Raw genomic sequence first — 22,431 nt, 5'->3', positions numbered from 1 at the left:
TGTGTTTGTGAGTTTGGCTACCCAGCATTTTCTGTAGCTTTTGGCAACAATAAAAGCTGTTGATAATGGAGAACTGTTTGATTATTACAGCCTGCGTAGGATCTTCTGGAATGCAGGGAGATGGTAGAAAGCAGTGATACTGCGATGCAGCAGGCAGAATGGCAGCTTTACCCATGTCAGAACAAGGAAAAGACAAAGAACCCAATGGCATAGAGGGCGGGCTTGAGTTTCCGCAGTTCTTATGGGACACGTATTTTGGAGCATAGATCCTGTTGGTCAGTGTTTTAGCTAGTCTTGCCTGAGCTTTCTGGTGCAACTTTTCTGCGGTTGAGTTGGGTCCTAATTTATTAGCTGGAAATACAATGCTGAAACACTTCTGCAGTTACAGTGGTGCAGTATTACCTCAGCAGGATCTCACTGTAACTATTCCTTTGTTAATGCTCAGTGTTTCTAAGAGTTTGGAAATATTCCACTATGTCATTTTAGGACAAAATCTGTGTTAGCTTCAAGAGTGGTCTAGATTATATGTTGCTGTCATTTAACTAGCAGTGATATATATGAGAGAGCACTAATGTGATTGTCTTACTGGATGAAAGTGCAGAGTAAGAGCAGCAAACAGAGGGAAAAGTGGCTGATCAGTTGGTGGATGTCAGAGCAGGTGTGTGTTTGGGTCTGTTTGCCAAGGTAGTAGGCTCATGCTGAGCTCATCTCAGGTGAAGGCTGTATTTACTGTACAATGTTAAATTTATTCCCATTTGGGAACTTATCTTCTGGATATCTCAAGTCAAAATAGTGGAACACATGCTTTGGTAAGGGTTTCTTCATCTAATTTTTCTGCCCGTGCCAGACCTACTGAATTTTGTCCCTCCTTCTTGGATACATCTTTTGAGGTTTGATAGAACTAATAAGACCCAAGGAGTCAGCACAGTTTGGGCAGCAACCTTATAACTGGCAGGCTGTTGTTATTTGCACCCTTTCAGAAGCTGATTACAGGCAGATAGTGTAGGCATACACTTAGTGCAGAGCTGTTGGTTGTTGAGAGCTCCACTTTCAACCTCTTTATTTAAAACTGAAATTTGGAATGATAACATATTGAACATCGTAATCTGGTATTATTTACTACATCAATCAATTTGCTTCTGATTTTCAGACATCATGAGCGTGCCCACAATCTAGAAGAGGCCAGTAGAGGTTGCTGGTAGCTAGCATCTCTGAAAATAAAATTTCTGTGGTATAGTGGGGGTTCATAAGATCACTGTCACTCTTGTGAAACGTTCTTTCACTTTGACATTTAGTCCTTGGTCTTACTTTTCAGTGTGAAGTGAGGCGGCAACAGTACAACAGAGAATGCAAAAATGAGAGCAGGGAGTAATGAGGATATGTATTAGATTACTGTAACAGAAAGATATTTGAAGCAAATCTCTCAGGTGTGTCAAGATACTAGAAGGAAAACATTGTAGAACACAAATACAGAGGTGCTAAAATATCTTGCATATTCACCTTTCTCAGTTTTAAACTCCAACAAATTCAAGGAGTTTCCAAATTGTTTCTCCAGCCTGTTTTGGTTGAACATTATATTGGTTTTACTAATTAATATTAAATCTTTTCAGGATTAGTTCCCCTTAAATGGATATTTTTTTATAATATGTCTAAAATAATAGGTTTTACTATTTCCCATATTCTTGAAGATGAAATATTAGAAAGAAAGACTGCTACAGATTTTGTATATTAACAAGAAAAACTTCATAGCCATGCTTAGTGGTCTGTTCTTGTCTTGATTTTCAGAAAAGGCAGTGAGATGAGATCATACAGCAAGTAACACCAGTGTTCAGCACGGTTATGGCATGATTGCTGTCTGCGCAAGGTGGAGGAAACAAGATATTGTTGCTGAACTGAGCTCAGAGTACTGTTGTCCTGTGTTACTTGCAGTGCGCTAATTCTTGAAGGGCGCAGTGGGGCTGGGTGCTATGCGGCCAGCCTAACACAGCAGCGAAAAAAACCATGTTGACTGCAAATTAACTGTGCACAATTTGGTGATCGGACTTTTCATTACTCATACTGGAATGTGGAAGGACTCCTTCTCTAAGAATTTTTTAGTTTCAGATTTAGAGCTGTAAGTTCTGCAATTAAACGTTTTCAGTATTTTGTCCACTAGAAGTCAGATTTTTCCATTTAACATGTTTCAAAGATGGCTTGACTGAGAAGGCACAAAAGGATTCGGAGAGGACAGTGCAGTGCCAAGCAGTTGGTGTGATGAATACCCCTTCACTAAGTGCTAAAAAGGCTTCTGCTCAGCATGGGGAAGCTCGCTTCTTTGTATGACTCCAACCCCTCGGATTATAAACTTGCCTGGGATCGGTGGAGACAGAGTGCCTGCTGGTGAATGAACAGCAGATTCAGGCAGAGCCTAAATACAGTCTGACTGAACAGACGGACATTGCTTAGAAACAAGGCACGAGGTATTTCTAGCACTTGTTGTTTGAGATCCCTCTGATTTCTTAAAATCAGTGGAATATAATGGCTCCTTATTTGAGGCTTTGGTTCTTCTTTTATTCCTTAACTATTTTTTTTTTACCCTTGTACTGTTTTCAGTTGCCCCCCAACCAGCATACACGTCTTTGTCATCTGTTTTGTCTCTGCTCATGCAGCATCTGGCAGAGGAGTGGTCGTGCAGTTTCTTCACCAGGGCTCTGGCTGAGGGCTTTTCGGTCTGCAGATTTTATCTAGGTGTGGCACAAGGATTTTGGCCATTTTTCCAGGAGTTCTGCAGTCTAGTGGAGGTTATAGGTCCTAGATGGAAAGAAGGATAAGCTCTTTCTTCCCCATGTATTGTGATCAGGGTTTGAACGCCAAACCAAAACCGCAGCTATTGCTCTTTAAATTGAAGGAGTAACTCCTTTAGCAGAAAACAGTGGGAGCTTCTCACTCTCCGTGTAGGTACGGTGTGTTGTGTCCTGTTGGTTCCCAGGCAGTGGAGAAAGGCAGATTATTAGGAGAGTGCAGAGGGGCAGGGGAACTTGCTGCTGGTTTTGAAGCATGAGAGATACTGACATAAGGTAGCGGATAATGAATCTGGCAGGGCAGGTTTGTGGGCTGGCAGGGAGTGCTCAACACTGGGTTCAATCCTAAACGCATCCCCTGCCTTCAGTTCAGTCTACGTTGCATAGCACAGAATGGGAAGAAGTCGAGGGAAGGAAAGGCTCCTTGGCATTCTTCTTCCCCTTCTGCAAAACAAAAGGGGAAGGGCTGGGAAGGTGAGGGAGCCTCTCTCAGCCTTTTGCACTCCTCTCCCCTGACCATTCGCTAGTTTGTGCGATAAAGCAGTCTAGACCCTGAGGTAACCTTAAGGAGTCTCCTGAGATCCTTGTCCCCTCTGTGGCTCTTGGCAGTGATGGATGTGTTGGCAGCTGCGTGTGCTGGGGCCAGTGGGTGCACACTGAACAGACGGGATAAACACTGTGCTGCAGGCTGGGGATGGCAGCAGGAAAGGCAAGAGGCAGCACTCTGCACAGGACTTTGGGTTGTGGAATTATCAGCAGGGGCTTCTCTGCTGTAACCCAAATGATCTGGCAGCATATGTGAGTCTAAGGCGAGGGGCAGTGATTTTTTTTTTATAAGTGATGGTGGCACACGGGATGGGCATTCCTTTCTTGGGCTGCCCTCCACTGCCACTGCATACGGCTGACACAGCTGCTGCTTCACGGTTTGCCTTTGAAATTACTCACCGTGGAGAAATAAAAACTGATCACTGGATAAATGGAGGTTTATGAGCCCTGCCATTTTGCTTGGGGGGGAATGCTGGCTTGTTAAAATTCATCATCTGATTCATTTGAACTTAAAAGTAAATTAATTGCAGTACTGAAGAAAAATAACACAATTAGGACAAGTTCCTTAGGCTGGCTTTGAAAGCGAGCATGACGCGCTGTTGAGGCTGATGGCTAGATTTATGTTAAATTCACATATAAAGCACCCCAGGAAATGCAGAGTGTGGCAAGTCTTGATTGTCGTTTACTACCGTGATTCTGGTTGCTAAAGGTTTGTAGATAATCTGAAGGCTTTCCATCTCCTGTTTCGTTTGTTACCCAAATTCCCCTCCCCTCTCTTTATTTAATGCATTTCCCTTGTTACCTCAACAGAGCAGCAGAACAGATGACAGTGCTGAGGAAAGGCATCCTGCACTCTCTCTACCTACAGCTTGAGCAGCGTGTTCATCATGTCACACGCTGCTGCTGGTTAGCAATCTCCTGTAACGTTTTCAGGCAAGGAAACCTTTCACATCTATTCCCACGCAGGGCACTTTAGCTTGATGTGTAGAACTAAAATACCTTGGTAAGTAGGATTAGTTGGTTTCTTTTTGTTGAAGTTGCCCAGTTACTTTGTTTTTCTGGTAACTGTAATGTAATGACAGATACGTTTTGGAAGTCTCCAGGGGTTTCAGGACTACTAAAGGTCTCCATGAATATTTCAAGATGACACCACAAGAGGGAAGCTAGTGAGTTTTCTCGTGAGTTTTTTGGGTTGTTTTTGAGGGAAGGAGGGCAAATCCAGGAAGTTACATGGAGATACTGACATTAATAGGGTGTAACAGTTGGGAAGTCAAGCCCTCAGAAGTTAGGAAATGCAAGAATCACAGTTCCCTGTGTAACCTTAATGTTTGCCTTAGTTGTGCTGCACCTTTAATTACAGTTACATACTGTTGCAGCGAGCAGCTCTTCAATATTTTTGCATCCTCTCTGAAGAGCATGTGGCCCCAGGCTTTAGTTAGTGAGTGCTGTTCAGTCTGTCTTCTAAAGACAGAATAAATCATTTAAGTTTCAGTTAATGGCTGCCCGTTGTTTAGATGGGTTGGCAGTATCACGTATAGTATATACATAATATGGGCTTCTTTGTGCTTGTTGGAGAGCAGGGGACAGAGCTTTTTAGGTGCTGTTAGGATTCAGATATGCCCATGGCATTCCCTCCCCTCCCGTAACACGTCAGACCCAGTAGCCTGGTTACTAGTTCCTATTTTTAATGCTGAAGTGTAGGTGGCAGCATGCAAGAGTTCTTTTGGGAAGAGGGTCTCTTGCTTGGCCTTGTTACAGAACTTAAGGATATGAAATGATAATGAAAACTATTATTTTACTTTTCGGAAGGTCTTCTCTTGAGTTACCTCAGGGGAAATAGAGTATTACAATGAAACAATAGCAGTATGATGGTGCTAGAGTACCATCTATATGTTTTGTAGCGGTACAGGTAAGATGTTACAAGGAAATACTTGAAGGACCATTAGAATATAGCTTTATAGAGAATTGGAAGGAGCTTCTTTCCAGAGTCATGTACGGAAGTCAAGAAAGTGCAAGTCTGAAGTCGCATGGAAGTGGTTATTGAGTGCTGTCCTTATGGGAAGATGGGACTAAACAATTTGATATTCAGTAAGAGGGGATGGGTACAGGAGAAAACCCAAGAACCCCCGTGAAAGGAGTGACAAATAGTTTGTGTTTGATCTGAGAGGAAAGAGATGCCCAGCAAACTGCAGCAGAGAGAGCAGAGAACCTGGGAAGAGGTGCCAGCCAGAGGAATAGCCTTTGTCTTCCAGATGGAGGTGATGAGGAAAGGCTGAAATCCAGCTAAATGAGCCTTGTGCTTCCAAAGGTCAGTACAGGTGTACAGTACCTGTGCCTCCATCAAAAAATCGACAAAATCTAGCTTCTGCACACACGGTATAATAAGCATAAGCGCATAAAGTATGATGTTAACAGAATCTGCCTGCCTGCACACGCTGATGTGGGCATGTGCCCTGGTTTTTGGAGCCAGCCGTGCAGCCACAGGTACTTGCTGCCAGTTTATGTACTTCAGACACTGGGGTGTGAGCAGCCCTCTCCCTGGGTAAGGTTCCCAGTAGCTGGAGGCAGCCTGGCTCCCTCCTCATGGAGTCCTGTGAGGACATAGCCTAAGTGTCCCTACACATGTTGCATCCCTTAGTACTCTTGGAGCCAGGGAACTTGCAACATGTCCAAATGGGAGTTAGGTGCAGCAGCTACAGCTCTGGTCCTTCTTTCCCAAGCAGGGGCGTTTGGTACCTACAGGGTTTATCCTGTTCTGCTGTAAATTCTGACGTCTGGGGCAGCCTGATTACAGGTCACTTCTGGGAGGAGGAAAAAAGTCCCAGTCTCATCTTCTTGCCCCTGAGGCCCCTCAGTAGTCTAGTTCAGCTAGAAACTGGGTCCCGTTTCCCAGCTCAGTCTCCCGAGTGGCTCCTGCAGCCACCAAACTGGCTAGCTAACAGGTTTGAGCCAAGCCACTAAAATCCATGTGTCACACCGATAGTATAGCTAAACCTTAGCTCTAAATGGCTCAAACAGGGAGTAAGGGTCAGAGGCGATGCGAATAAAACACAAGACAGAAGAAATGAAGTCTGAGTTGCGCCAACGCACGGGAAGACTTCTGGGAGGGAATAAAGAACCGGAAAGAAACCCAGAGGTCACATGCTGTTGAGATGTCAAACAGCTCCTGTGTATTTTGGGTTGGCTTCCAAAAGTAGTAGCGCATATGCATAGCTGACACAAAAAACTCCCAGCCACGTTATAGCCTGGTTTAAGCTGGAGGGGAACCGGGCCAGCGAGCCTTTGCCGCCTGGCTCGGCCAGCTGGTCTGTGGGGAAGGGCTGGTGATTCAGAGCACTTGGGTGAGGCTGGCTGTGGAGGTGCTCCCGCAGCGAGTGATGTGGTGTGAATAAGCCTGAGCCCAACGGAGCTGATGTGCCGGAGCAGGCACGGGGCAGTGCTGGGCCCGGTTCCTATCAGCAGCTTTCGAAGCGCTCTGCAGCGGGGCGCGCGCCTCACGTGTGCGGTGGTGGCTGTCCTACAGATGGGGAAGCGTGAAGTGTTCAAGTGAGGAACAGTCAAGAAACCAGCAGAAGAGGGGCATTCCCAGCTCCCTGCTCTCTGTTTTTAAATGTCACAGAGTGCTGTCTCTTGGTAAGATTTTTTTTGTTGTTGTTTTTTTAAGCTGTTGGGCTGGAGCCCCTCCTCCTGGCCTGGGTGCCCCGTTCTCCTCCCCAGCAGCTGCACTGGCCCTTCCGGAGCCTTCCGCGGCAGCACAGCCCCAGAGCTCCCTGCAGCCCTGGCCGCGGCCACCAGCACTCCTTGCAAGCCTGCTCATGAGGGAATTTACCTAGAAAATTCAAACAACAGAAAAAAAAACCAAACGGCTAAATGTGCACAGGTACTTGCTGTCCTGCTACCAAGTGAGTGGTCTGGTCTCCCTGCAAGTGCAGTCCCTGGCAAAGAAGATTTCCTTTTTATCTCAGACTGAGGGTGGAAAACCCCTGCTTGCCATGATGCCTATCACTGTCTTCTGTGGTTTGAACCGTTGCCCACAGCTCAGAACGATTCTGATACATCACTGAGGTGATGGTAAGAGTAAGCTGCTTTTTACCTTCACTTCAATTATTTGTCAAAAAAATTAGAAAAGCCACTGGCGTTTTGGAGGCACTTAATTTGCGTCCTTGTTTTCTCCTACATGCAGGTGGAGATTTCCTCAGGCTCCACATTTAAGAGAAGCCTGTGAAGTGCTTCAGGGATCTGCACTTGAATCCTTTTAATCTCCAGCCATCGTTAAGTGGGCTTTTGCTGCAGGCTTACAGAGTCAGAGGAGCTGTGCTGAGAGACCTTAAAATATAACTATATGTAATAATAGCAGAGGAAGTGTAAACTCACCAGCCCGTTCGGTTGCTTTTTATAGCAATGCTCCTCTATTTCAAACCTGCGCCAGTGTAAAAGTGCCACCTTTAAATACATCTAATCTTCCTCTGCTGGGAGTCACATTTTCCACATAAGATCTCACTGGCCAGTGCTTGATGTAACAACAACTCAAAGCTGCCAGAAGCAGAGGGAAGGTATATTTTAAATTAAAAAATGTAGATTAAAGAAGAAAAAAACATCAAGTAGTGATGTTTGGTTTTGTGAGTAGTTTAGAGGTTTTGCCTTTTTCAAGAAGAATGTAATATTGACAGTGCAGAAAAAGTCAAGTCAGCGCAGAAAAACATTTCACCTAATTAGCACACACACACACACACAATCTGGGTCAAGCCCAAAGCCATGGCAATTAAAGCTTATGCAAACTGTGATCCTGTTGGCTAACTGTATGTCTTGAACATTTTTGGAGAGCAAAAATAGGCATTGCAGGACCCTCCAGGTAGGTAGATGTGCATACAGTTTGGCATGGAAGAGGGCAGTTTTGTGCCTTTAGCCTGAGCTTCCTGAAGTTAATTTTCCTTGCTGCAGATCCCTGTTATCAGCTTGGGAAACAACTTTCTCCGTTTGTGCCGCAGCTCCTGACCTGTGAAGCAAAGCTACATCCCAGGGCTTTTTGAAGGATTAATTTTGTATTCAAGAGGGTACCTGAATGAAATGCCAGGATACTCAGATAGATGAATTACAGAATGCAGGAGTTCAGCTGAAAGACAGAAGAGGTTCTGATACCCAAGTACAGACTTTTTTTTTTTCTTTCCCCAAAATGAATCTTGCTTTTGTGACAAAAATGACGTAGTGTGGGCACTGCAAGCACCTAGCACTAAGTACTGTCCATATATAAATAGGGATGATGTTTGCGTTCCTTTTTCTTGCCTTCCCCCCCACCCCCACCCTTTTCAGTCATTTTAACAAATGTTTCCTCTACCGGTCTCAGAATCTGTGGCAGAATGAAAAACAAACTAGATTTTTAGGAAAATTGTAAATATTTACATCTCCATCTGTACAGCAAAGCAAATGTCTGTTTGCAGAATATCAGCTGGAGGTGCAGCAGATGTGCTGCACTGAAGGGAAGCTTCTTGGAAAGGGTTTTTCAGAGGTGACTTACAGACAAACTGTCCACCAGGAGCTTCAAGGAGAGAGAAATCACTGGAAAGCTCAGGAAATACTGCTTCTTATCTTCCACAGCGTGTTCCTTAGGGTGGTAAATATTCCAGTCCTTTTCCTAGCCCAGGCCAGGCCAGTACCTGGTACCATAAAGTGCCTCTGCAGAGGCGCTTACATGGCATCCTTGGGGATACTGCGCATTGTATTAGAGCAGGCAGCTTACCTGGGTCTGCAGGAAGGGTTAGCGCTGGAAACAGGACCCTCACGAAAGATTTCAAAGGGAATCGGTTCGTTCTATAAAGGGGACACTTTCAGTGTGGCGAATATGATGACAAAAATAAATAGTACTGCAAATCTTTGAGAGGTTTGGGATTTTTTTTTTTCAATAGTCATTTTCAGTTCAGTGGTTTAGATGGATGGAAAATTTCTGCCTGCCCCGGTGAGCATCCTGAGCCTAATGCAAACCTGGAGATAGCATGGGGATACAGCAGGACACTACTTTTCCAAACCGTGCAGACGGTTAAATTTGTCACAGTTGTAGTTCATGATTGTTGAAAGGACATTCACCGTCAGCCTAGGTCAGTCCTTCTGCACACAGTCAGGAAGAGAAGGTAAATGACTGGAGCAGGGAGGCTGAGGTGGTTTTGTCCCTTGTGGACATTCTAAGAGTATTTCATACTTGGGATAGTTGTGTTGGTTTTGGGAAGCAGAAATGAAGGAGTTTGCCTTCGTTGTGAAATGCAAATGGTGGCGTGGCTTGACTCTGCAAGGTGGAGGCTTGTTCTTAGTGGAAAGAAAATATTCCTGAGCTACCTCAGAGGAAGGAGGAGGAAAACAGCCCACCGGTAGGTCTTTATCATCTAGTAATGGTGATTTTTGTTAGGCACCATGAGAGGCAGGGAGTGGTCTCCTTGGCTGAGCAGAGGTATGGGAGTGAGACAAGGATGAGCAGCGTTAGAAGCCCCACTGAAATGGCCTGCTCAGCTTGAGAACCCTCGTGAACCCCCTTATGTTTGCTGTAGGCAGTGCCTCTAAAATGCTGATCTCTCTAGCATCTGCTTTTGTATTTGCAGAACATCATCAAGAAAGTGATCGGACAAAAATTTGTGTACAAGTTTGTCTCCTTTCCTGAGATTTTAAAAATGGATCCACATGCTGTGGAAATCAGCAGAGAGAGCCTTTTGCTGCAGGACAGCGACTGTAAGATGCCTTCCGAGAGCAGGGATCAGCACAAGCACAGCTTGTCAGCACTGAAAAGCACAAGCCGTAATGAATATATCCACTCTGGCCTGTACTCCTCTTTCACTATCAACTCTCTGCAGAACCAGCCAGACCCTTACAAGCCAATCAAAACAGAAAAACTGGAGGAGAAGTCAGAGGGAAACACGCCAGTTGAAGAAGTTCGGACTGTTATAAGGTTTGTGACAAACAAAACAGACAAACAAGTTATGAGGCCCATGGTGTCGTTGCCTTCCACTTCCGAAACAGCAGCTGCCTCTGCTTTTCTCAGCTCGTCAGTATCAGCTAAAATATCTTCCTTAATGCTACCCAACAGTGCCAGCATTTCATCTCCATCATCATCTTCCTCCCGGTCGCCGTCCCTGTCTCCCACCTCGCCCCTCCCTGCAGAACACAGGAGCCTCTTCCTTGAGTCCAGTTGCTACGACTCAGATTCCCTTGAGCCTCTGAACCTCTCCTCGGGCTCCAAGGCAAAATCTCCATCTCTTCCCCCAAAGGCTAAAAAACCCAAAGGCTTGGAAATCTCCGCCCCACCTATGGTTCTCTCCAGCACCGACATTGGTTCCATCGCGCTCAACAGCCCTGCGCTTCCTTCGGGATCCCTGACTCCAGCTTTCTTCACTGCACAGGTGAGATCTGCCTGTCTCCTGTGCTCTTGTGTTAGCCAGGTATTCCCTCCGTGTGGCCGAGGGTGTTAGCCCTATGGGCCTGTCATCCTCTGATGAAAAAGAACAGCATACGGGGAAGTAGCAGAGGCCTGAACAAAGGGTGGAAAGTAGGTTCCTGCTGGGGTTCCTGCATGAGTATGGAAAAAGCCATCACAGTTCACGGACTGCCCGGAAGGATAATGAGATGGGCAGCCATTAGTTAATACGAGTGAATTGCTTATCGGTTCAAACCAGCCTCCAGGTCTACAAAACAAAGAGGAAAAAGTCAACAAGAAAAACACAGGGGTTTTGTAGGTCACTCCTTGAGCGTGTGCATTGTGGGGTTCTTGGTTAGATTTTTGTATTAGACGTTGCATCCATTCAGTGTGACCTTTTTATCAGTTTTTGAATCTGGAGCAAATTAAGTGGTTTCTAAGACAGGCTCTTAAGCCAGTTTTGATTTCCCAAGTTTTACGTACAGATCCACAGAGTACTTGCCTGAGCTTCCTTTCAGCACACACCTACTGAACCAGTAGGTTATTTTGTTCTTTTTAATCCCATATTTGTGGTAATGTCAATGGTGAGTTCTCATTTTCAAGCAAGTCTATGAACAAAATCTAGCAGTTCAGAGGAAAAGACGAAAAATCGCGCAGCTAATGACCTGCTGTGTTTAGCAGTGAGTTTTGTCTTATGCTACCGCTACAGAATTAGACAAAAAAGTCCAAGAGTAAAATTATCCCACTGGGGAACACCCCTAACATCCCCTCCCGCCTGCAAAATAAAAGTTGATGCAAATACTAGCACTATGTGAAACAAACTGATCAGTAAATAAATAAATGCCAGTAAATAAATAAATGCTGATTTACTTCTGGCTGTCATAGGGTCACACTGTATCCAGAGTCCTTTTACCTCTTCCCTGTTCAAAGAGGCTTTGCACAGGTGATGCCAGCCGTGCAGCCAGATGTTAGAGATCCCGGAGCTGGCTGCGGGCAGCACGGTGTGCCGGCGCGGGGTGGGGGGCTGCCAGGGCTGGGAGCAGCGGCCGGTGCTCACCGCCAGCACAGTGCTTGCTCTTACTGAGCTTTTCAGCTGGCTGCATGGCACGTTTGTGCAAAGCCATTGCACATCAGGCACACCTGTAAGCCACCGAGATACGAAGTTGTGTTGCAAAGAAAAGAGGATTTTGTGGGCCATTATCTGCCATTTTTGACACTGTAAAGCCTTTGAGTGAAGTTATGTTTGGCAGGAAGGACAGAAGTGTGGCAAACCAAACTTGAGGTGCGTTGACAGACTCCTGTCACGGTATGGTTATACCACCTGTAATCTGTTAATATTAAATCTGGAAATCTTAACCAGATTTTATATATATTTTATATATATATTATATGTTAATATATATGTTATAACGTATATGTTAATGATAACTATGTTAATAAATCTGGAAATCTTAACCACATAATCTGGTGTGGTATAACCACACCACGGTATGGTTATACCACCTGTAACGGTGGTATAACCATAGTAAGTAACTTTGTTCACAGGGACTAAGTCTGACAAATAAATTGTATCAGATGCCAGCCAGAGACAATGGCAGGAGAAGTTACTACAAACTCTTTAATCTACTGCTGCTCCAAAACTCAGTGTGAGCAGAAATTTCTTGTCTTATTTTGCAATTATTTCTTTGAACGTTTAAATTTCCCATTTATCTATAAACTGAGGTACTTACTGCCCCTGAAAGACATAGGAAAGAATTAGGTAGATGATTGTGGCCCTTTAGCAGGATGGCTAGCTAAGGCTGTGATGACCGTTACCCAACTTAGTGCCGTTACAAATCTTTTTTGACAGGTTGTCGTATCATGGAAGAGGCAGATGGCAGCTGTGTAGGGTACTTCCTGGGTCCATTTGTTTAAACTTCTGGGTATACAGCAACATAGCTTTTTCCCTCTCTTTTAGCCTTCTATTTCTAGTGTGGATAAGAAGTGCCCTGCATCCTAAGTAGTTGACTTAGTGAATATAAAATAAAAACTATATAACAGCTGTGTTCAGATAGCTGTAATACCACGGTGCAGAATAACTACAGCCATGTTTTAGGCTGGAAATCTGCAGTTCATCCCATCGTCCTAGGAAGAGCATGCATCGTATCTCAAACGAACCCTAATTTATCAGATCCCAGGGGTAGATGCCTGCTGGCATGGGGCAGGTGCAGAGCAGGATGTCAGACACCACTTGCTGCTCAAAGAGTCTTGTAGGTTTGGAGAAGGACCTGCTGCCTGAGAGGGTGTTTCGGATGGCTTTCCATTGTACCTGCCAATCACAAGGAATACCCTTGCCTGGAGCCCTGTGAAAGGGCACGTGATATGCACAACCAATTTCAGAACAGAAAAATGGGTTTGAAGATGTCAGTACATACAGTACCATACTTTGGTGGAGAAATGTCAGCTTTCCACTTGATTAGCTTCAAAGAGAGATATTTAGATTTTGTTCAGTAGTTGCTTATTTCACAGATTCCTTATGCTTGTTATTTTTGTTGGCTCTCCCTTGGCCAATGTGGATACATAATTTGACTCACTCTTTTCCTTCAGGCCTCTATTTTAGCATTTGTAACGCTTACAACATGCTGCTTCCTTACAGACAAAGTAGTGTGCTTGCAGCTAGCATGTGCATGGTCTGTATTCCACATACACCACCCAGGCTCCGGCACGTGCCTAATGACCTGGGAAGCAACGTACGTGTGACAGCACTTGCCCGTTACCTGACAGCTAGAAGTGACAAGACAGATGGTACTTACACGCATTCTTTGTCAGAGAAGTCAGGAGCCCTAAGCATCGTTGCTTAAGATAATCTTCTCTGTGCAGTGAGTTACTTCTGTTTAAACTGTTCCTATGCTTAGATTATAATGACATTTTTTTCAAAGTAGGAACTTCCCACTGGGTTCCGCATCTAATACCAGATGTACAGCTGCGTGAGGGCAGAAAATGAAGTGACACATGAGTTTCCGCGTGTAATTCAAGGATAGCCTGTGCTGTGGTGTTGTTTACACTTACGTTTCCTCTGGTGGTTTTGTTGCTTGGCTGGTGGCGATACTGAGAACAAGCCTGGGAGGCCCTGTGCTCTTTTTGCATTAAATATTAACAGATTTGGAGGCTTGCTTTGGCTGGCTCTTGGCTCTGGCAGAACTCGCAGACATGAGTGCTCTGATCATCAGAGGACATGAGCTTTTGGTTAGCGCTGTTGTTAGGCGTGTTAACATGCTTCCAGAGTTGAATGGAGGACAGCTCAGTTTCAAATCTCTCTCTCCAAAGATCTGCTGTGGCGGTATCTGGGTAGGAATAAACACCTCCAAGTTTTCTTCATTATTTTGAAAAGACTCTCTCAAGAACCACATTTTCAGTTCTGGGTACCTGCTGCTTCTTAGAGAAAAAATAAAGAGCTGAGGCGTAGCTCACTGGACCTCTTAGTGCAGTTAGCACAATACTGTGTCCTTAGTTGAATGTTGTTGGGTCTTGCTGCTTACATCGTTGGTTTTAAGGCTAGTAGTAAGTAGATCTCCGAGTATTTATCCTGACCTAATTCGGTATGTTGTCAGTCCCATAAATCCCTGTCAATAGCTGCCTGCCCATGGAGCATCAGTTTGTAATGCGGCACAGGGAAGGTGCTCTCGCTGGTACTGCTGTTTTCCTGCCCTGCAAAAGCAGGTCAGGGTCCTGCAAAGGGAAAGCAAGGTCCTGGGAGGACGGTGTTTGTGAGGGAGCCATTCCCAAGTGTCTGGTTGTCAAGTATTTTTTCTAGTATCTTGACAGAGCTGTGTCACCTGATGGAATCAAGACAGAAGTTTCCTCCTTGCCAGGCCTTAACGCACTCTTTGCCCCTTTTGTTGTCATCCAGATAGATCCAGGCCCTGGCCTCACTGGTACGCCTGTGGCCACCATACCTGCTGTTCCACTGCATGAACACCTCTTGCTTTCCAGCAATACCATATGTTTATTACACCTTGGGACATAACTGTGGTTTCTTCTGGGGGGTTTGGTGTTTCTGATCCCCCTTCTTCAGCACAAGGGAGATGGCAGTGTCCTTTCCCTTCCCATTTCCCCATGAACCCTGCTTTTTTTGAGATTCCTTAAGAGAAATCACCCCCTTCAAGAGCATCCAAGCTCTTTGTATTAAACAGCCTTTCAGACACCTTGGGACAGAATCACTGGGAGGACCTTAATCTTTGCTGCTTCTTGTCTCTCCCATCTCTTCTGCTGGTGTTGAACTGTGTGACCCTGTCATGAACTCTAGTAGAAGCATGTCAGAGCAGGTCTGTATTCCTGTGTGTTTGCACAGAGCCTGGAACACCACAGCTGATCCCTCAGGCACTGCTTTGCAAATCATATGCCTGTCGTATTTGAAAATCCACATGCTCTGTGGTACCTGCCTTTCTGAGCCTGCTCACCGCAGAGTCCTGGCAACGGGATGTGACAGCCCGTGGTGTAAGCAGTTGTTGCGTGAGACTCCTGGTTCCAGTTGACGTATGTGCGAGTTGTATGTTTCTGGCCTGGTGGGAAGCTAGCAGGTACCAGAATGCATGACGTGCTCGTTACTAGGGGGAGACGCTCCTTACCTTCTGTCTTCTGTTTACATATTTTAAAGCCTGGACAAACTGATGCCCTAGTTCAGCTGAGCACCAAGGCACTTGTCCTACACAGGGAAACATGTACTTACATGCTAAGTGTGCACTCAAATTCCATTAAATGCTTTGCTAAATAAGACTTGATTTTAGTAATTGGCATCAAGATTACTGCTGAGATTATCTCATTATGCCAAATACTTTGTTCAAAACTGTTACATCGCTTTCATGTTCTTTTTTGGAAAGATAAAATTACTCTGGATACAGAATAATTCATGTGATTCTTCCTTTGAATGGAGATTTGCATGTGCTTTAACTCTGCCTCCCCTCCAGTTGTGCTGTAGAAGTGCTGAGAGCATTCCCAGAAGTCCTCGCGTACCATGGCACTGGAAGGAGCCACCTCCAAGTTGGGAAGAGCCATGGATTCTTAGTTCTTGCCATTTTGGTTCTTTTCCAACAATTTGCTGTGCTCTTTGCGTCTCTCTGGGCGCCCAACCCATACACCTGCCTCTTGCTGCGTCAGCCTACACGCTGCCAGTTTCTTGAAACTTCTTCCATTTTGAACAGGCGTCATCAGAGGAGTAAAATTCAAAGGCCGGCAGTGGCTCTTTTGGCTCCACATGCAATTGTATTAATGCTTCAAAAGCTGCAGTCAGTTCAAGCAGTCGCTGCCCTTCAAAAGGTAAAAAATCATTCCGAAGGAGACTAGGCTTTGCTTGCAGACATTTGGGTACACGTGGTATTTTATACAGTTGCATGAGCGTGGTTCAAATAAACAGTAACTGTGCTTCTCCTTAAGCAAACTGCAACAGCAATGAAATCGGTTTGCATACGAAGGAATATTAAATGGGCAGGTATCCAGTGCTGACCGATGCAGGGCTGGACGGGCAATTGCTGCTGGCCAGTAGACTGGGCATGCGTCTGAATTGACTGGGAAAAAGAGCCAGCAGGTGAAGTGTTAAGACTTTAGGGGCTGTGACTACTGTGTGGAGCTGTAACTCCCAAGGCACGCATCACGGGGTGTTTTTTTGTTTTGCAGACCCCAAATGGATTATTGCTGACCCCAAGCCCACTGCTGTCTAGCATTCATTTCTGGAGTAGCCTCAGTCCTGTTGCTCCTCTGAGTCCTGCCAGGCTGCAGGGACCAAACACTCTGTTCCAGGTAGGTCTTTCCAATGCACAGGTTTCATTTCTGAAAGCGCACATGTGGAGGAGACATCAGGGCAACACCTGCTCACAGTGGTCCAGAGCTTTTCAAATAGTTTAAGCAAATATGGGAGTTAAGAGGCACTTTTAAAGAGGCCTTACTTGTACCCTCTTTAAACCCTTGGTAGCACAGTCAGAACCTACAGGGCAGTCTACTGCAGCGAGCACACACATACTACATGAAGGAAACAGAAATAAATGCTGGACCCCAGTAACAGTCGGTAGCTGAGCTCTCAGAGCTTCAGGAAGAGAGCGCAGACCAGTCAGGGACCAGCCAGGCGAGTAGTGCATCGTGGTCCCTGGGAAAACCAAGACCAGTTGGGGTCTCGCTCAGTAAGGTGGGTGTAGGTTTATCCTTCTGGCTCAATGAGCTCCTTCTCACTCAGGAAGACAGGGCACAGTTGTATTTACTATAAGGGCACTCTGAACCTGAAGGCTCTATTTCCAGTTCTGCAAATTATTTGTCCTCAACCATAAGTTAATTCATACCTCTGAGCGCCTCTCTGTATGTAACAGGAGAAAGGCAGCGTTGTCCCCTCTCACTCACGGGTACTGAAAGAGTAAAACTCTTTTAATAGATTTGTATTTACCATGTCTCTATAAAATTAATATAAAAAGTTTTTAAGTAAACCACACTGGCCACAGCACTCTGCTGCAGCATTTGCTTGAGGCTTAGGAACAGGATGGTGGGGATGGTGTATTAGCAGCTCCAGCTGTAGCTGTTGCAAAGCAGCTGATTCAGGCAGTCACAGAAGACACTTTGCTGATCAGCTGACTGGCAAGAAGCACAAGAAGCCGATGGCCATTTGAGCAGCTGAAGAATGCAGGGACACCCCTGGAATGAACTCCCCAGCTGCTGTGGAGGGCCAACACTAACAGAAGAGGGGGCTGCTGCTAGTAGACGGGGACCCCGTGTTAGTTTCTGAACCTTCAGGGAGACTGACAGCCCAACTCCAGGGCTGGGCTTTAGCTCAAGTGCTCTGCTCGGGTATGGTCCTCACTGGCATAGTAAGTCTTTCTACCTCCAGTGGGACAGCTGAGCGTGGAGCCCTAGGGCTGCTTATTTGTGTTTTGGATAAACTCATTTGTCCCTATTGGATCTTGGTTTTGCACATGTGGTTAAAAACAGCCAGACATTTCGTTTGAGAGGGAAGTGTCTGTGCCATGGCCTGGAATGGGCTTGTACGGACATACGCTGGCCACCCCCTGCGGGAACTGAACGTGGAGAGTGGTCTTGGCTCACTCTCTTCTGAGAGACCCAAAGGGCCTTCTAAATGATGCTTGATTCAGGCAAAGGCTACAAGGACAAGTTTGTAGAGCATGAAGCTTTATTTTAACAGCAGATAGGCTGTGAAATGACAACCACAGCTGAAGTCTTGCCAGCCCCACCAAGACCTGCCAGGCTGGCCCACGTGGGCGTCGGGGCAGAGCTGTCCCCTGGCTGCCTGCACAAGCCAGCCCATGCTCCGTGCAGCTGGTCAGGGAACGGAGGAAAGCGCTGGAGCTGCTTCACGAATTGCTTCTGCTTTCACCTGGTCCTTTGCACTGGGAGTTTAAAGAACACTTGGTTGTTGTTGTTGGAGTCGGAATCCTGCCAGCAGCTCAAGGCTAGGGCAGCTCTGCAGCTGCCTGCCTGCCCCTGCACCCCTGCCTGCTAGCACCCATGGAGGACAGACCAGGTTCCCCTATTTCTTTTTCTTCCAGGCGTGTGCTGCTTGTCACAGTAGCACTATGCCTGGCGTTGCCTACAGTTCTTTAGTACTGGTCTTTGTATAAATACAAGGACTAGGACAGGAGCCATCCATGGTCACGGTCCCCCTAAGCCCAGAACAAGCCTATGGGAAAGTACGGTCCCTCTTTTAATGAAGCAGGAGGAGCCTGTTCTGGCAGTGCTGGACACAACTACGTGCATATTCCCTCACAGAGCACACAGATGCTTATTTACTGGTAAAACCTCTCCTTCCATGTTCATGAGGTGAAAGCAACTCCCATACATCTCTGTCTATACACCCTGTGTAGAGCATCACTGAAATCTGCGGTCTCCTTCCACACAATTTACCTTGATATACTGACCTACCTGGGAAGTCTTCCCTTTGAAGCCACACTGCAGTGTAATTAAAACTGATTTTGATGTTTCATCCATTTAGTTTGAAATCACATAACAGCAAGAGACTTGCACAGAACTGGTTAATTAAAAAAAAATGCAGCCAAATGTAAGGACTATCAGGTTAGCTTGAATTTAGTGTTAACTAAATTAAGCGTTTTTTCTTTGTTACTACTGCGTAGAGGGTAGCACTGAGAGGGTGTAGTCAAGTTCCAGATCCCCACTGCATGGAGGCATACAAATACAGAGCATTGTCCTAGCCCCAGGGGCTACAGAGACAACAGGACGGAGAACAAGAGAGCTGGGTTGGGGTGGAGACCAGGGGAAGGAAGAAATGGTGACATTAGCATTGTTTGCATCTCAGGCCATAGTGCCAGCATGCCACCTGCCTCAACAGACACCAAAGATCACACAACTCTATGTTAGAAATCACATGAAACACATTATAATTTATGTGTCTCGCTTTAGAGATCTAGACTGGAAAAGCAAGAGCTTGTAATCAAGTTCTGTGCTTTAATTAATCTTGGCAGAAGTGATGGACACATTTCCCGAGGTTTGGTTTGGTTAAAACAAGAGCCATCAGCCAGTCCTGGCCACGCCAGGAGTGCGGTGCCAGCCCCCGCAGCACACCGCTGAGCCTGCGCTGCCTGGCATGGTTTTCAGCTGCGTGTTGAAGACAGGTACCATTAACTAACACCTCCGTGGAAGAGTAAACTGGTTACAAGCAGAATATATGCACGCACGTGCAGAGGCTGATTACACCACAGCCGGCTGTTGAAGAACTGATCTGATAAGGGGAAAAAATACGCCAGACACGTGAAGTTGGGAGCTCTGTCTCTCTCAAGCCCGCAAAAGCCCAGCACCGCTCCTGGAACTGGGCCTGGAGGCTAGATCGGTATCTACCACTGGGATAATTCCCACCTCATGCTGCAGCAAGTTTATTCCACCCACTTTGCCTTTTTTCTCTGGTCAGATGTTAAGGACTAGTCACTACACGTCACTGCAGGCAAGTTACAGACAGGATGCCGTCATGAACTAGGAATATGCAATTTATGTATTGAGTAAGTATTTTTTGCACAATAGTTCAGCAGCAGGTTAATACTAAGTGACAATATATTCTGCTTCACATACTGAACGATCCGGCATAGCTGATGTATGTTTTTTCAGTGAATACAGAGGGGAAACTGTAAATACTTGAGAGTAATTTTCCCCATGCTTTGTATTCACAATTGTACTTTTTCTACCGTAAAACTACATCTCTACTTTCAGTTTTGCAAAGCTCTTTCCTGCTTAGCTTTTGTGAAGGACAGATGAGAAGGATGTATTTTAATTAATAATTTGTAGACTGAAAAACACTTTTGGAAGCAGAACGGATGGCAAAAATTTCTCTATAGGATTCACTTTCCCTGGGTGAGATAAACATGTTGTTACGTGAACCTCTCTATAAAATGTAGCCAATAGTATAATAGATTTATACATCCCTGTACATTACGAATTATTCAGGTTTCATCCTCTGTTTTACATCCCTAATGGCTGATGCAGGCCTTTGGTGTGTATCTTACTATATAGAAATCACAAGTCTTGAAACCATCTGGAGTCAGCTGCTAATGCTATATCCATCTGCTTCTGGGCTGAATGATTTGAGATAAAGAGTAATTTTTACCTTTTGGCCTCTTACAGTTTCCAACTCTGCTAAATGGTCACATACCAGTGCCACTTCCCAGTCTGGACGGAGCCTCTTCTCCAGTACTGCTTTCTCCAAATGCTCAGAAATCCTGATGTTGCCTTATCGCACCAAGGACTTATTGGTGGATGTAACACTTCATTCCTATGGGCTAGTTTTTCCTGTGTCATGAGAAGGACATTGTGAAACCCTCTATTACTTTGGTTTGCACTTTTCATTACATGGATAATCTACTTTTATTATGTTAGCATTTTTAAACAGTGTTTATATATAAAAGTATATATAAATCTGTTTTGCATTAAATGAATTATAATTTTTTTATATCATAGCTCTCAAGTGTTGAACACTTCTGTTGTTGATGAAGTACTTTTCTTAATGGATTGCAACAATGTATCTAATAAGGATGTGAAGCTTCTTTCTAATCCCTTTTCCTGCATATTACGCGTTGTGCTTGTGTAAACTATAACCGGCTGTGCCTTCTTTTGCATAATTGTCATGTAAATGATTTATATATTTTCTAGTATTAAGATAAAAAGTTGAAAGAAAAAACTAGTATTGAACAGCCCTATGGTAGTATTTCAGTATTCTCCATGGATAGGCCGTATGTCGCAGTGTATTCATGTAACTTTGTATTAAGTGCTTTCAAATTGTATAAAAATAGCCTTATAATTTTTCTTTGCTGAAGTGGAAAACGTAATCAACGTTACAGTCAGAAGATGCATTTAGGAGTAACAAAGCCACATTTACACATCTATGCCCAAGTTCTTCCGTTGAGATGCAACAGGGAGGACCTGGGCTGTGAATATTAATGAGATTTCCAGCATTTGAGAACACTCCTGTAGAAAAAAGGAGACGTTACTCAGAATTTATTCGGCCTGTACTTCTTAAGGTCAACATAACAGCTGGAAGGACTGCAGGTAATCTCTGTTTTCCCAGGGAATGAGGATCATTCCCGATAGAGAATTACCAGGTGCTTTGTTCAGTCGTGCCAAGTGCCTTCTATAATTCCCCTGGAAAGCTGATTCTTGTTACTAAAGCTCAGAAGGTCATATTTCCCCTTCCCCCAAAGCTGGAAAAGTTACAGGACTGTAAATTAATGCCTGGTGCTTGTGAAGAGGTATACTGTACATGTGGGATGTTTATGTATAAACATCTGAATTCTGGATTAAAAAACCCAGCACTGTGTTACTATATACTTGCAACTTGAATTTACTGGGCATGTCCTCCACCTTGAGGTGATGGTTTAGTCATCTAAATGTCAGGTTAGGATTAGGCTAGACTCGCTGGCACCACAGATTCTAATCTTGGCAGGGCTGATGCAAATCTTCAGTTTTCTGAGGTGGCTAAATTGGGCTGAATGCAGCTTTACCATGTAGGTTTTTCAGATGAGACCTTCAAAAACCAAATCAAAATCAGAATCCTGTTTGCTACAGGTCATTAGAGCTTCTACTTTGCTTTCTCTGCCAAGCAGCTGGCTAAAAGTCCACTCTTGAAATTTATGCAGTGAGTTGTCTGCCGATTTTCTGCTTGGATGCATTTCAGTGATGATGTGTGTAGTTAATTGTAAAGTGCTTTTGGATCCTTCAACCTGAAAGGTGCTAAATAAACATTTTATTAATGCAGTTCTGATGTTGAAAAGCCATTTTTGGGGCAGAGGTAGTCTGACAAAAGACAGCAGGAATTTTCCTCAGGCTCCTGGGTTGCACAACCAAAAATGACTCCTCAGTTTCACTCCCAGTAATTAATGGGATAAAAAACTGCTGTACCAGTGTGAAGTACCAGTGCTGATAAACACAGCAATTAGATGCAGTACATAAGGAAAAAGAACAAAGCGCATGGGAAGTCATTTGTGTTTTAAGAGCTCCAAGAGGTACCATTCCACGCACTCAAAACGCAAAGATGAACCTATACAAGATTTACGACTGAAGGGAAATTTTATATCAAGTAAAATCAGAATAGGTTGGAAGAAAAGACAGCATGTAACTGATGGGATTGACTAGTCTAGTGGAGATAAATCACAAGGGCTTACAGATCAAACATTTCTCTGTCAATAGGTTCCTCCCAGGTACATGGAATATTTTTCAGTAGGGAAGTTGCCAAGA

At 44.8% G+C, this 22,431-nt stretch overlaps 1 protein-coding gene across 3 annotated transcripts in view; it reads left to right on the top strand.

Annotated features, from left to right (window-relative positions):
• Nucleotides 1-21,951, top strand: part of ELK3 (ETS transcription factor ELK3) — a 39,683-nt gene extending 17,732 nt beyond the window's left edge. For 2 of the 3 annotated variants that reach the window (XM_056341760.1, XM_056341759.1), the window contains 3 exons: nucleotides 9,914-10,708; nucleotides 16,375-16,497; nucleotides 20,326-21,951. In XM_056341760.1, the coding sequence (XP_056197735.1) occupies nucleotides 9,983-10,708; nucleotides 16,375-16,497; nucleotides 20,326-20,424 (948 nt within the window). In that variant the 5' untranslated portion in view covers nucleotides 9,914-9,982 and the 3' untranslated portion in view covers nucleotides 20,425-21,951. The remainder of the gene's footprint in view (nucleotides 1-9,913; nucleotides 10,709-16,374; nucleotides 16,498-20,325) is intronic. The other variant, XM_056341761.1, reaches the window with a different exon arrangement.
• Nucleotides 21,952-22,431: the final 480 nt, after the last annotated feature.

The sequence above is a fragment of the Falco biarmicus genome, chromosome 5, assembly GCF_023638135.1.
Source record: "Falco biarmicus isolate bFalBia1 chromosome 5, bFalBia1.pri, whole genome shotgun sequence".
NCBI classification, from domain to species: Eukaryota; Metazoa; Chordata; class Aves; order Falconiformes; family Falconidae; genus Falco; species Falco biarmicus.
This window is presented reverse-complemented; position numbering and strand designations above follow the sequence as displayed.